The following is a 15,442-nucleotide window of genomic DNA, read 5'->3' as shown; positions in this document are numbered from 1 at the left end:
AAACATAGTGGAAAATATTAAGATACAACCAAACACCCTAATACTGGGTGATTGAAACTACCCTGCCATTAATTGGGAAAACTACTCGGGTACCAACTCCTTTTCCCAAAGGTTCTTGGAATTCATAAATTCCAATGCCCTGGATCAACTAATCCATTGTCCCACCAGGAGCTCCAATATCCTAGACCTGGTCATTACCAACATGGGAGACAGATGCTTCACACCAGTGGTCACCCCCTCATTAGTCAGGTCTGACCATAAGCAAATCACCCTTGACATCCATATCCCACCCCCAGTAAGGAAACCTCCTTAAAAAACTTCTCCAAAGCCAACTTCATGCTACTGAAGTCAGAAGTGACAAACTTCACAACACCCACGCAGATGGGATCTGGAAGTTCGACTGCAGAATCCTACACTAAGGCACTGTACGAGCACATCCACTCGTGCATGAATCATGCCATCCCAAATAGAACCAAGATGCTCTTCTCCAAAAAAAGGAAGCCAATCTGGTGGTCCCCTGCTATAAAACTATACAACAGAAGGAAGAAACTGTTACAGAAAAGAGGAAAATCCCAGGATGCAAAAAACTCCCTCACCAGCCTCAGTAAGAAGCTGAGATCCCTCATAAAATCCTCAAAAGCTAGTTATGAAAATAAAACTGCCAAAGATTCCAAAGACAACCACAAGGCATTCTATAGTTATGTCAAGAATCTAAATGGCAATGCTCTGATCTGCTCTGAGCTACAACAGAATGGCATTAAATATACTGATCCCAAGGATATTGCCAATATCCTGGCAGATCGATTTAGTGCCAACTTCACCCCCCTCTCACCCCCTAAAGGGCCCATCCCAATACCAAAAGATTGCCAAATTCCGATAATCACGGCCACACAGGTAGTAACAGCACTCTCCAAAGCTAAGAATACAGCATCCATGGGACCAGATGACATCCCAGGCTGTGTATTACATGAACTACAAAATGAACTGGCACCTCACCTAAGTGTCATGTTTAATCATAGCCTCACCTCAGGCTTCGTGCCCACTGAGTGGCGCACAGCTACAGTTATTCCGCTCCACAAGGGAGGATCCGCCTTGGATCCAGGGAACTACCATCCCATCAGTCTGACAAGCCTGATCTGCAAGGGCATGGAACGCACTATCATGGAACTTATAAACAAAGACATCGACAACCTTCAAACACTGGACCCCACCCAGTTTGGGTTTGTGAAGGGCCGATCTTGTCTCCTGAATCTGACTGACTTCTTCGAATCAGTCTCCAGAGCTGTGGACAAGGGTAAGGTGGTCCACACAGCCTCTATCTGGACCTCGCCAAGGCCTTCGACACCATCCCCCACTCTGGGATCATAGATAAACTTACTAAGCTGGGCATAAATCCCTACGTCACTTGATGGGTTGCCAACTGGCTTACTGACAGAACCCAGACTGTAAAAGTAGCAGACTCCAAATCCAGCTCCAGACAAGTGACAAGTGGAGTACCTCAGGGTTCAGTCCTGGGTCCACAGATGCCAACACTAAAGGACTCTGGCTAACAAATGACTGCAAACTGGGAGCCATTATTGAATCCCCAAATTATGTGGATAGTCTACAAAAGGGCCTTACAGAAACAGATGCCTGGTGCCAGAGCCATGGGCTCAAGCTTAATGCCAAGAAATGTATAGTTATCCCATTTGGAAAAAAACATGCACCCATGAATTACCACATAGGTGGCAGGACACTAAACATCGAAAGTGTGATGAGAGACTTAGGGACACAGGTGGACAGTGGTCTCACTTTCGATAACCACATCGCCACAACAGTCAGGAAATCCTTCTATGGGGCATACCTCATCACTAAGGGCTTTTCATCCAGAAAAAAGGAGGTCATTATCGCACTGTACTCATCCCTCATTAGACCCATTATAGAGTGTAATGCCCCATTTGGTATGTACCTCACAAGACATCTGCAACAGCTGGAAAGGCCACAGAAATACCTCACTAAAAGAATCACAGGCCTAAAGCAGATGCCATATGGTGACAGTCTAAAAAAAACTCCAGCTATACTCTGTGGCATATCGTCTACTCAGAGGCGATCTCTGCTTAACATACAAGGCCATGTCAAACCCTGAGCTGTTGGACATGCTCCACTTCAAGAAATCCCAATCCCTCAGAGCCACACACTCCAGGGATCTAAACCTTACCATCACAATGAACAAAATATGCTGGAGGGATAGGTTCCTGACCCAGAGACTCCCCATACTCTGGAATAGTCTGCCCATACATGTCAAGCAGAGCGCCTCATTGGCCCTCTTCAAAAGGAACCTTGATGATTGGATGGGAGATAGGAAATTCACCCCGGGGATCATGTCAGTCGCCCTGCTAGATAGGGGCCCAGAGAAGTAAATATTGTGGGAAGAAATATCCAGGGAATTGTTATGGCTAGGCTTGCATAGGCCTTAGGGCCGATAACCTAGTACCAACCTATGAACCTATGAAAAATGAACTAAAAATAAACTACAGTCTGCACTTATTAGATGAGCATTATGTGTAGCTAAATGAGATGTATTATTGTCTACTAATGGCACATGTTAAGCTGTATTCCAAAATGGAACTCAAATATTTGTCGTACATGTTCTGGACAAAGTGAAAATGAATAGAGCACAGCGGTACAAATTCATTACTAAACCAGGGAAGGAAAGCCACTTCAGAGAAATTCATTTTAGTTACAGTGCATATTTTATACATATACATATTATATATATTATATACACACACACACATATATATATATATATATATATATATATATATATATATATATATATATATATATATGTACACTTGGACTGCTTCTCCAGTTGAGAGTACTGCTACCAGTTAATAGCTCTTTTCAGAGCTGGTTTCAAAGCTCTTTTTAGGGCTGGTAACATAAGGGTGGTGGAATTAATGGTTTTGGATACGCGCAACTTAAGTTATTCCAGTAATTTGCTTTTAAATTTTTTATAACTGCAAGTTTGGTGTTTGTTAGAGCTGGTAATGCACATGGACAGCTGGAAATTGTAGAGAGAAGCGTGTAGCTGTGAATTGTATAACTGTGACTTGTGTGTTAGTACATCATCACACAGCCTAGTATTCAAACTATCACAGGCAGCACGTATATCACACCAACATCTCTCTCACTATTCCTCACAACACTAGCCTACATCACATCTATGCATACTAATATATCACTACACAACACTACATGCCACACAACACATTTTCACATTTACTAAAACAAACTTTTTCATCACCTCTACAATACTTAATACCACAATAATGCATATTCACACACAAGGTCTACTTACCATGATGTAGTACCAGAAAAACATCTAAATTCAGCACAGAACTAACTCGCATATTCAAACGCATATTATCTGTCACAAAAAGACCTTCTCTCAGGAAATACACCCAAACCCAGGTCTGGTCACAGCTATACTCAAATCTAAACAGACATCTGATCTACTAATTCTTTATATCAACACGAAGTATATCTAACAAAATACCTGACCTGCATCCATTTATAACCCACTATACTCCTGATATACTGACCATAACAGAAACATGGCTAAAACCCACAACCCAAAATGAAGAAATCCTCCCTCCAGGTTATAATATCTTAAGACTGGATAGAGTGGGTAGAAAAGGAGGTGGAGTTGCAATTCTCTCTAAAAAAACGCACTAAATCTTAAACCTCTTCATATCCATGTATCCAAATTTAATAATGCTGAAACCCTTGCATCTGTCCTGTATATTAACAAAACAAAAAAATGAACATTCTCTGCTGTTACATCCCTCCAGGAAATAACTCTCCTATAACTGAGGAACTCCTACAATGGACTACAGATAATCTCCCACATGAAACAATCCTACTAGGCGATCTGAATACTGAATGGCTGGGCCTGCAATTCTAACAGCCCCACTAACCATATAAATCTCCATGGGTTCTCTCAACTTATTCAGGAACCAACTAGAGTTGACAAAAAAATCCCAAAAAGAATCCATCCTTGATTGGACAGTGGTCAATAGCCCTAAGCAAAACTGCCAGACAGGCTGTCTGCCAGACAGTATTAGTGATCACCTCCCTACATTCCTACTATGCAAATGTACTAACATACCCAAGCCTATAACTTGTAGACAAATCTGAAATGACTGCAACCTAAACCCCAGGGATCTAAACACTATTTTAAAACTATGCAACTGGGAGCCACTACTTTCCCTTAGTTTAGACCAGGCAGTTGACTACTTTAATAGCACCTTCAGTGATGTTCTTAACAGTCTCGACCCTATCAGGAAAATTAGATTCAAGACTAATTATGCTATATTTTTGGATCTATCCAAAGCATTTGATATGGTCTCATACCCCCTACTACTAGATTCACTAGTGTCCCTATCCTTTTCCCCTTCTACTATTGCCTGGTTGAAAAACTATCTAGCTGATGGGCAACAATCTCCCCAATGGCACGGCACATTATCTCCTCTACTTTCAACATTCATAGGTGTACCACAAGGCTCAGTACTGGGCCCACTTCTTTTTTCTAGCTACACTAACAATCTACATATACCCACCCAGCATGCCACACTCATACAGTATGTGGATGATTCGACTTTAATCTCCTCAACCCTCTCTTTTCATTCTCCACCAACAGACTCAGGAATCCTTTATCTCTGTGGAAAGTTGGATCACAAATATCCAACTCATCCTTAACCCTAATAAAACTAAACTGCTTTTATTTACCCCCAGCAAATCAAAGTCTGCTCCTCTTTCCTTTTCTGTTACTTCCAAAAATGGTACTATCATTTCTCCTTCTGCCCACACCAAACTCCTCAGTGTTGAGATTGACAAAAACCTTCTCTTTGATGTCCATATCTCTCAAACCAAAAAGGTTCACAAAAAAGGGCTCATTATATAGACATAAAAACTTTCTCTCAGATCAAGCACGGATCACCCTAGACCAAACTTATCTTTTCTCCACACTAACGTATGCAGCACCAATTCTTACCTATATCAGAAAAACTTGACCTTGACAAACTTGAGTCATGCTATAATATTGCCAAATTTGTTAACAATGCCACCTTCAGATACCTTCATTGTCTAGCTTTACGGGACATAGAATGGTTAGAATTTCCTCAACTACCTAATTACCACCAAATGGTTATTGCCTATAACATTCTGAAGTATCATGATAAAACCCCATTACTAAGTCAACTACTTACCTACTATGCGACAAATCGCACACTGCACTCTAGCGACAAATCACTTCTATGCATCTCTAAGGCTAACAACACTGCTGGAAAAGCACTATTCTCTCACACTGTTGCTATAAACTGGAACAACCTCCTCCCATCACTGGCCTCTATCCCCACCACCTCATATCTTCAAACACCTGGCTTTGCCCATGCATAACCTAAAACACTGCCTAAGCTCTGTGGAAAGTTGAAAGGCTTATTACTTGCTTAATGTAAATTCTACAGTTGTTTACTTCCAATATTTTCTTTATCCCTTTAATATAGGTACTTCATTTTAATATGATGCATGTCATGACTCTCACTGCTAAATGTATTTACTCTGTTCAACTGCTGAATTGTATCCTGTTTTACATTTTCTGTCTTACTAGCTGGATTTTGCTGTTATAATGTGTTATCAGTTTTTCTTCTATGTATTAAATTCTAGTATTTCTGTTAACATATGTGGAGCTTTTCTCCCCAGGCCTCTGTTGTAAATGGACCTGGCCCAGTCAGACTGTCCCGGTTAACAAATGTAAAATAAAATAAATATGTGATGAGCAAAAATGAATTAAAGGAAACAAATTCCTGAACAAAGGGGTTATGAGATTTCACTCAACACCAATATGATCACTAAGGAATTTAACAGAGAGAAATGTCACACAAAAAGAAACTCTGTTACTTTCCTATATTAAAAATACATGAATTGTGAAAGTTTCTGCCCAAGGCAACCACAAAGAGCAGCTTACATGGAGCTTTTTTATTTCAGATCCACTAGGATATGAAGCCCAGCCATAAATATTAATGCCACAATCATGACTCAGTACGTTTTGTCTTCTGGGTTTGGAAGAAATCTTTTTAAGTGTTCACATGCATAAAGATACACGTAAACACTGTTTGAAAAGCAAAGTTTAATTTTGTTTCGCACCTTTAAACATGATTGGTAAAGTGATATTTACAGCTGCATTACTTCCCTCTCCTGGGGCCATAAATCTATTTAGCCTTTTCTGGTATTAAGATAAGAAACCAGATAACCAGTGACAAACATTACTAATTAACCGAGCTCTAAAATCCAGAAAAAATATGGTGCTTATCTCATTTGGAAAAGGAAGGTATGAGGAAAACAGAATCTGAAACTAAAAAATTTTACTTAAAAAATGTTCTTAGCCATCTCTTTACATTTCTGCAAGCACTTTAACACAGATGTAAGAAATGACTATGAAAGAATCACTACAAACCAACCACTGAAACTTTTACAGGGGATTCTCAAACTTAGCAGCACTCATTGCTTTCACTGTAAGTAAATGGATCTCTGATCTGACAAGAATCCAATGCAAATCAGCTATACCCACCAAATGCACGAAGGGCTAAAAGCATCTTTCCTAGAAAGTAAGATCATGCCAGAATATCTTGCGCTGTTAAAGGGATTTATATTTTATTTTATTTTTATTTTACATTTGTTTTCTGGGAAGGTTCGACTGGACACAGGTCCGTTTTCAGCGGAGGCCTGGGGAGAACAACTCCATAAGTATTACATTACATTAGTTAACATTTCCACGATACAAAAAATATTCATGCACACAGCTACACAATTATTACATTAGTAACATTCACAAGGTACAAGATATTCATACACAAAGTACACTATATGTTAGTTGAATGCAGTTACAAACAATAGTTTGATATGAGTTCCATTTGAGTATGTGGTAGAATTTGAGCAAATGGGGTAAGATAGTAGAGAATACTTAACTTTCTAGCATTGTGTCAAACTATTAGCAGTTGAGAACCATGGTAGTATTCATTATTTGGGAGAGTATTAATAGCAGTGAGTAGATTTGGTCTAGCCTTGGGGAAGACATGAACATAGCCGGTTTTGCATAAAGTGGGATTTGATGTTTTTTTTGAAGAGGTAAGGTGAGGATGTTGAGGTTAGGTGATCGGGTAGGAGGTTCCAGGTTTTTTTCCATACAGCAGGCAAAGAGTGATTTGCCAGCTTCATTTTTGTGCTTGGTGACAACTATGTGGTTTCGGTGTGTTGATCTTAAGTTTCATAGAAAAAAAATTAAATTACAAGTTCATTATTGTGTTGCTGGCAAGCACGGATAGTGTAGAATTTCATGACAAGATAATTTTTTTTTTAAGTTTCTGTCTACAGTGTCCTTTAAGCATATGCCTGTCTAGTTCACTTAGTGTGTTGTTGACTGAAATAAGAATTCTGATGACACTATTCTCTTTATGAAAAAAACATCCACTACTTTAAATTTACCTGATCCTACACCAAAATTCTCAGAAATGCAGTCACTATAATTACAATTCTTACAACTCTTGATACAAGACGTGTTAAAGGACTATATATATATTTAAATTCATATGAAACTAAAACATATACAGTATTGATCAATTTACCTTTACATTTGAAGGATCAAACAAACCTTCTGGAATCTTCAGGCGTTCTGCTCCAAAGTCACAGTTATAGCCATTCGGAAATTCATAATGGACTGTAGGCATCTGTGCTGCTACCCTAAGGAGAAATATTTACAATGGATATTTACAAACGTCACACTATCATTACAACTTCAACTCCAACACTGAAACTGTCTCATGTTTATGTTATATCATAGAAAAATAAATGCATCTTTTATTGCATAAGAGAATTTCCCCTTTTTAATGGCCTTTTTCAGGCATGATCCTAGGTCACAGAAGCTATACTCTTCATGCCAAATATATGCCAATCATTATGGTTATGGCAAGTGGGAGGAAAGTACCCAGAGCAAAATCCCACAGATATGAAAACATGCTAAACTAAGCAGTAACTTCAGGTCATTCAGGAATAAACCCTGGAGCTGTCAAGGCAGAGATCTTGCCACTAAGCCATCATGCTGTCCACAGTATACACCAAGTATATCGTCATGCAAGTACTCTGCACAGTATACACCAAGTATATCGTCATGCAAGTACTCTGCACAGCAGCAGATATTTGAAGACAATATGTTTTAACAGTAAACTATACCATTTGGATATACCCATTTATATTTTGCGTCTTCCAGTAGGATTTTTCATTAGTCGTGATCTTCACATTAAGCACCAGTACTGTTCTTGCACCTAACAAAGGTAGGAATGCAGACAATGCAAGTCTTTCTGTACAAGCAGTACTGTCATTCACACTTTGGTACCTTGAATCTGCAAGCTCTAAAGCAAGTGTGCCAAGGCCCAAAGGAAGTATGTCTGTCACATGTAAACACCCAGTACCGCACTAAGAAATGTGAGAAACATAAGATAAATTATTTTTATAGAAAATAGAGCTGTGTAGGTCTTTTACTGTAACAGTAAAATCATGAAGGAAAGGTTACCAACAGTAAACCTTACATTTGGTTTTACTATCCTATACTTTTTCCTGGCTTGAGTTTTCATCAACTGTACTTTGATTCTTACAAGTACTGATGCTGGTTTCATTCCAGCATTTTAAGGAATCCTGGCTGGTGAACGAGGCGCTATTACTTACCCAGCAGTGCTTAATGCTTAAAGCTTTGTTTGCCCCCCCACAAGAAGTATGCCTTTTGCTGAGGCAATGATTTGTAAAACAAACTAGCTAGCAATCATTCCAAGCAGGAATTTTAAAATATTCCAAAAGCTGTTATTACAAAACTATACAAAACTCCTTTAGCAGGATGGCGATAGGGTAACTTTATACTTACTCTGACTCTCCTCAAAGTGGTATTTTTATAGCAAAAAATTTAGTTAGTATAGCATAACTAAGAACTTGCCATTGTATACTCTGTTAGTGTGCTTTGAGGAGTTTAAGACTCTAGGAACTCACTATTATTTTTCGTTCTACGTGTCAGACTGCCTACCTGTTGGGGGTCCTTGAGTTAAAAAGACATATTAGAAGTGTTCTATGTGCAGCTGCAGGACAAACTAAGAACCTGGACACTGCATACTCTGCTAGAGCTGTGCTTTGAGGAGTTTGATTTTATTTGTGAACTCTCCCATGTCTTTTTAAAGACACAGGGAACTAACTTTATATTTTTTCTGTCTGTAAGACTGCCTAGCTGTGGACAGATCCCTGACTTAACAGGACACATCAGAAGTGTTCTACAAGGGGCAGCTAGTAGAATAGCACACCTCTGCACGATTTTAACAATAGTTTTTTGTGATTTGTGAAGATAAATATCTTAGATTTTAGGTGCTTTTTTTATATTTTTACTACATATTTTAGTGATTATTTTACTTTATCTGATTTAACAAACTTTTTTTAGTGTACTGAAGATTTCATTTGAATTTCATAAATACTTTACATTTTTAATTAGTTCATTCACATAGTGATGGATTCTTTCAATGAATACTCAATGACTTGAATAAATTTATGGCAAAGTGCAGAAACTGTGGAGTTCATAACACTCATGTAATAAGCAATGATTTAGAGTTTTGGTTTAACTGCGTTATCTGAATTAATAGGGACTCTCAGTAGTAAGATCACAGCTGATACCAAGCTAGCTGAACATGAATTAGAAATTTCATCTAAGAGGTATATCCAAGTTTGGTATAACCTTGGAATGAAGACTTGAGATCACTACAGATTTACCTAAAATTAACACATTTGTGTCTGATGGGGGAGAGTGCCAGGCCCACCTGATTCGGAAGAAATGATACATAAATTACAGAGCAAGAACTTAGGCAGTTAATAAAACCAAACAATATCCCACCAATAACTTATAGGGAAAGTTTTCTATAAAAAGAAAGTTACCGGGGGGGGGGGGGGGTAGCAAAAAGAACAAAAGAAAAGGAAAGTTTCTTTTTCTGGTACTTTAGACAACAAATGTTCTTTCACTAAAATTCATGTAACTGTCTCTCAAGATGGTGATAATTCTGATTTGTTTCAGATAGTGATTTAAAACTACAAATTCAGCTACTCAGGAGTCTAAAAGTAATGATCCTATAGAGCTACTGATTCTAAAACAGAACCAGCTGCTGAAGGATCTTTTGATTTCAGTCTTGATGCTTTCTCTCAGGAACTTTTTTTAGACAAAACAGCTAGTGTTACAGTTGATGACAGAAGTGGTTTTAATGACCAAAATACTATTTCTCCACCAGTTTTTATCCTGAAATGGTAATAAATTCTAAAAAAATGAAATTATGAAACTATCTCAACAGGTGATAAAAACAGAACATCTGTTTATAAAAAAGTACAACAGCATTCGTGGGGTAATTGAATAATTTCTCAGAACTACTTAAATTTGATGCTAAAAGTTTGTCAAATAAAGGCACTGACACAGCAATGGATTGTATGTCACAAAGTGAAGACATTTTATTTCTAAATGTGTGTTGAAGGATATAAGGAGACCTCTGCAGAATACTGACTTTACTCATTTGACTGCTTTTACCTTATCGACTTTGAAATTATCATATTTACCCGGTCTTTTAAGAAATCTATTAAAGGGAAAGATACATTATTCTACTATATTTATTCTCTACGGGACTAATGATTTGAAGAAAATTCCATTATATCATATGAAAGCAATGGTATTAGATGGCATTGAACTGTTAGAAAGTAGCAAAATAAAGGTTGGGTTCAGTGAAATAATCCAAGTATGAAGTGGAATTATTATAAGTATTCTAAAGCTGTCTTATATAACAAACTGTTCAAGATCTGTATGTTTAACTCGCAATATATCACTGGGTACTTGGGATTATGAAGTTATGTACTCCATGTTCCATCTGTTTTGTCCATTTTCATTCTTCAACATGTGGGTTTGGATCCCATCTCGGATCTGACAGCCACATTTTAAAGCTCGTGAATACTGAGCTCCTCCCTTACCCATAATGCTCTACTCCCCCTCCATACCTCAGATATTGTCTGCTGCCCTTTATTGTTAAAAAAAATAATGGTTATATGAGAAACCATTATCTGGAGCTAAAAAAATATTCATATTTTTCCAAAAGTCATTAATAAAAGGTTTGGGGTCGGATGAAGAATGAAAATGGACAACACAAAACGTCAAGGAGTACATAACTGTTTTCTGATTTGGTCAATTTTCATTCGTTCCTCAACATGTGGGACAGACTCCCCAGCTACCTGAATCCCAGGCGGTATCTAAGAAAGAATATTCTTGTGTACTGTTTTTTTTTTTTTTTTTTTTTTTAAAAAGAAACATCTTTATTAAATTATACGTAATCTTACATTTACATAAATGAAAATAAACCATAACGACACAATCTCAATTGCAAACATTATACATTAAAAACCATGTGGACACAGATGTAGCCGCAAACATATTCTTGAGTAGTTGAGCAGAATGATTCTCTTCACCTAGGGACCAGATCAACTTTGTAATGTGTAATTAAAATATGAAGATTAGCCCAAGCAGCTGCAACATAAATATTGTACATGGACGATCTGGACAGAAATACTGACTAGGCTGCCATGGACCTGATTGAATAAGCAGTCAAGTTTTTTTGGCAAAGATAAACCCAAACTGTTGTAGACATAAGAAATGCAGTCAGTTAGCCACTTGGCTAAAATTACTTTGGTAATGGACTTTCCCAATCGCAATTCTGACCAAGAGACAAACAACTGATCTGATTTTCTGAGTTTTTCAGTTGTATATAGTTAGAAAATCCAATTGTCTGTGAATGTCCAACAAGTGTAAAATGTATTCCCCTTTGTTGAAGAAATTTGGAATGAAAACTGGGAGATTGATAGATTGGTTAATGTTGGATCTTGACACCTCCTTAGGAAGAAAGAATGGATTGGTTTGTAAGGAAAGCCTAACTTTATGAAAAATTAAATAAGGTGGTTTAGAAAATAAGGCTTGAAGTTCTGAAACTCTCCAAGCTGATGCTATAGCTACCAAAAATATAGTTTTCCAAGTTAAAAACTTTAATTCACAGCTTGCAGCCAAGTTCAAATGGTGACTTGAGTCAGGGCTTGTGACACTAAATTCAAATTCCATGGTGGAGTAGGACCTTTAATGGGGGTCTCAATAAAATGGTCCCTTTTATAAATGCCTTACAAAGTTGAGAGAAAGCTAAAGTAGAATTGTCAACTCCTATATGAAAATTAGAAATGGCAGCTAATTGTACTTTAACAGTTGAGGAACTAGTCCTTTCATTAAAAATAGTAGCCAAATATTTAAGAACTTTGTGTAGTGGCGCTGAAAAGGGGGTCGATGTCTTTCTGTTGTGCCCAAAACACAAATCTGTTCCATTCATTTCTGTAAATCTTCTTAATGGAAGCTTTGTGGGAAGACAAAAGAACGTGACAGGGGAGGTGAGCCTGGGTTGTTTAGCCATCAATGGAATTGGAAAAACCATGCAGTCAACTTTAGCCCAAAATGTCTACATGAATCATATCTGTTTGGTGAGACAGAAGGTCTGGAACTGGATCCAGGATCCAAGGAGATGAACTAGATGAGGCCAAAGGAAGGGGAACCAAATCTGACTAGACCAATAAGGGCCAATAAGAATGACTGTGCTCTTCAATCGCGATACTTTCTGAAGAAACTTGGGGATTAGAGGAGTTGGGGGTAAGCACAGAGGAGACCGGGGGGGGGGGGCAATTGTGGAGGACAGCATCTTTGTGACTCTCCCACCGGGGGGTTCAGGGCAAAGAACATGCTGCACTTGTTCAGAGGAGATGCAAAGAGGTCGCAGTACAGCTGCCCTCACTGGCAGAATATCTTCATCGCAATTTTCTTGCGACGAGACCACTCATGAGGCAATAAGATAGAACTGCTCAACTTGTCTACTATCATGTTGAATTTCCCTGGAATGTACATTGCTATATGAAATGGACTGGATGAGATCACCCACTGTCACACTGAGCATCTCGACATAAGGGGTAAGATCTGGTTCCTCCTTGTTTGTTGATGCACTAGATTACGGACATATTGTCCATCGGAATCGCAATAGTCCCTGAAGGTAGAGAGTCTTGGAAGGTCTGCAATGCTAGGAGAACTGCTCTCATTTCTAGGACACTAAAATGCATGTTTGTCTCTTCAGGGGACCAGATGCCTTGGTCCAGCTTTCCCAAGAAGTGCAACCCCCCCCACCCAAATTGGGATGCATCCGTGGTCATTACGGCCTTGGGCTGAGAAAATATGAAAAGGTGGCCTTGTAAAATCTCTTCTGAGCAAATCCACCACCTGAAGTACCTCTTGCAAACCCAAAACATTTCGACTTGGGTGGACAAAGGCTGGTACAGGATGGACCACTGGGTCCACTGAAAATTTCTCACATGGTATCTTGCCAACAGAAAGTACAGTTTTGTACCTACCATAAATGTAGATGTTAGAGTGTTCACCCTGCTGCAGTCATCACACTTGGGTTATCCTGCCGTCAGGCGGTCCCGCAGTCGGCCTGAATTCCAAAGTCTTGGTCCGGCGTCGGTTGCTGTCGCTTCTTCCCTGACGTCAGTGCGCCAGGGGTATATAAGAGGCATCAGACACCATTTTCTTCAGTTTTTCTTGCCCCAGATGTCAGGTGCCCCCAATAGGTAGGCAAAATAAAAAAAAAAAAAAAATATATATATATATATATATATATATATATAGCTAGATAAAAATAAAACAATACCTTTAGGCACAAGCAAATACACCACAGAGGTTGTATAGGATAGAGTGGTATAGATAAGTTCAGCTAGTACAGAGGGGATGGAGGGAGGGTAACCTGGACTGCAGCAGGGTGAACACTCGAACATCTACATTTATGGTAGGTACAAAACTGTACTATGTTCATTGTGTTACCCTGCTGCAGTCATCACACATGGGTTGAATCCCAAAGCTAAGGGTGGGCGGTGGAGTTAAACAGGGTTAGAAGAAGCTAGTAGGCCCTGCAAAACTGCAGTGGCAAAACCAGCTCTAGTCTCAGAATATAGAGGTAAGTGATAGTGTTTGGTGAAGGTGTGCACTGAACTCCAAGTTGCAGCTTCCAGAATATCCTTGGTTGGTACTCCCCTGAGAAAGGCTGCTGATGTAGCTGTAGCCCTGGTGGAGTGGGACCTAATGTTAGCAGGTACCGGTTTCCCATGATGCATGTAGCAGAAACGTATGCAATGTCCTATCCATTTAGAAATGGTCTCTTTTGAGATAGCTTTTCCTTGTGATCCTGTAGCATAGGCTACAAAGAGCTGGTCAGTTTTTCTGAAAGCCTTAGTTTTATCCAAGTAGTAACGTAATTGCATGAGAATGTCCAAAGAGTGCAGGAGTCTCTCTCCTTTGTTCTGGGGATTTGGGAAAAAGGTGGGCAAATGAATGGTTTGGTTAAGGGACACACTGGATACCACCTTTGGCATAAAGGAAGGGTTAGTTCGTAGAGAAACTCTGTCGATGAAAAATGAGGAAAGGCTCCACTGCCATTAGTGCCTGTAGCTCTGAGACGCTTCTAGCAGAGGTTATTGCTAGTAGCATGGCAGTTTTCCATGAAATAAATTTTAAGTCAGCTGAAAAAGCTGGTTCAAAGGGTGGCAGTGTAAGCTTTTCCAGAACAAAGTTGAGGTCCCAAGTAGGTGTTGGTGCTCTCCTTGGCGGTCTTATGTTCTTAGCCCCTCTGAGGTACTGTCTTAGGAGTGGATGTGAGAATAAAGGAGGATCCATGTTGTAATGAGCTGAAATTGCTGAGGCATGGATCTTAATAGATGAAAAGGGAAGTCCTTTGTGCAACATCTCTGCTAAATATTGTAGAATCTGAAGAATGTTTGGATCCAGTGGATTTTGGCCTTTAGCCTGGTTCCAGGCGCAAAACCTTTTCCATTTGTCTGAATAGGTTTTCCTGGTGCTGGGCCTTCTGGCCTCCAGAATGACATCCATAACAGCTTTGGATAGAGGTGTTGGCTGGTTGTTTAGGTAATTTGCCATGCAGCCAGGTTTAAAGTCTTGAGCTGGCTGTGTAGAATCTGATTGTCTCGCTGGGTGAGCAGGTGAGGAATCTGTGGTAAAATCCATGGTGGGCCATGTTCCTTAGAATTGGATACCAATGCTGGCGTGGCCAGTCTGGTGCAATGAGTATCATTTGTGGCCTCTCTAATCTGACTTTCAGCAGTACCTTTGCTAGAAGAGGCAGTAGAGGAAAGGCATACACTGTTAATGTTTTCCAACTGAATGAGAGGGCGTCCACTCTCCAAGCTTGTGGATGGAATGTCCTTGTGCAAAATTTTTGAAGTTGGTAGTTTTGGGGGCTTGCAAACA

General features: G+C 39.3%; 1 protein-coding gene across 1 annotated transcript in view; it reads right to left on the bottom strand.

Moving 5' to 3' along the window:
• Nucleotides 1-15,442, bottom strand: part of ACTL6A (actin like 6A) — a gene marked incomplete in the record, with an annotated part of 1,351,363 nt that overhangs the window by 383,084 nt on the left and 952,837 nt on the right. The window contains 1 exon segment of the mRNA XM_044070379.1: nucleotides 7,668-7,782. Coding sequence (XP_043926314.1) covers nucleotides 7,668-7,782 — 115 coding nt within the window.

This window comes from Protopterus annectens, chromosome 4.part1 (assembly GCF_019279795.1).
Source record: "Protopterus annectens isolate FY-2018-M chromosome 4.part1, PAN1.0, whole genome shotgun sequence".
Taxonomy (NCBI): Eukaryota; Metazoa; Chordata; order Ceratodontiformes; family Protopteridae; genus Protopterus; species Protopterus annectens.
The sequence above is the reverse complement of the archived record's forward strand: the minus strand, read 5'-3'. Positions and strand labels throughout refer to the sequence as shown.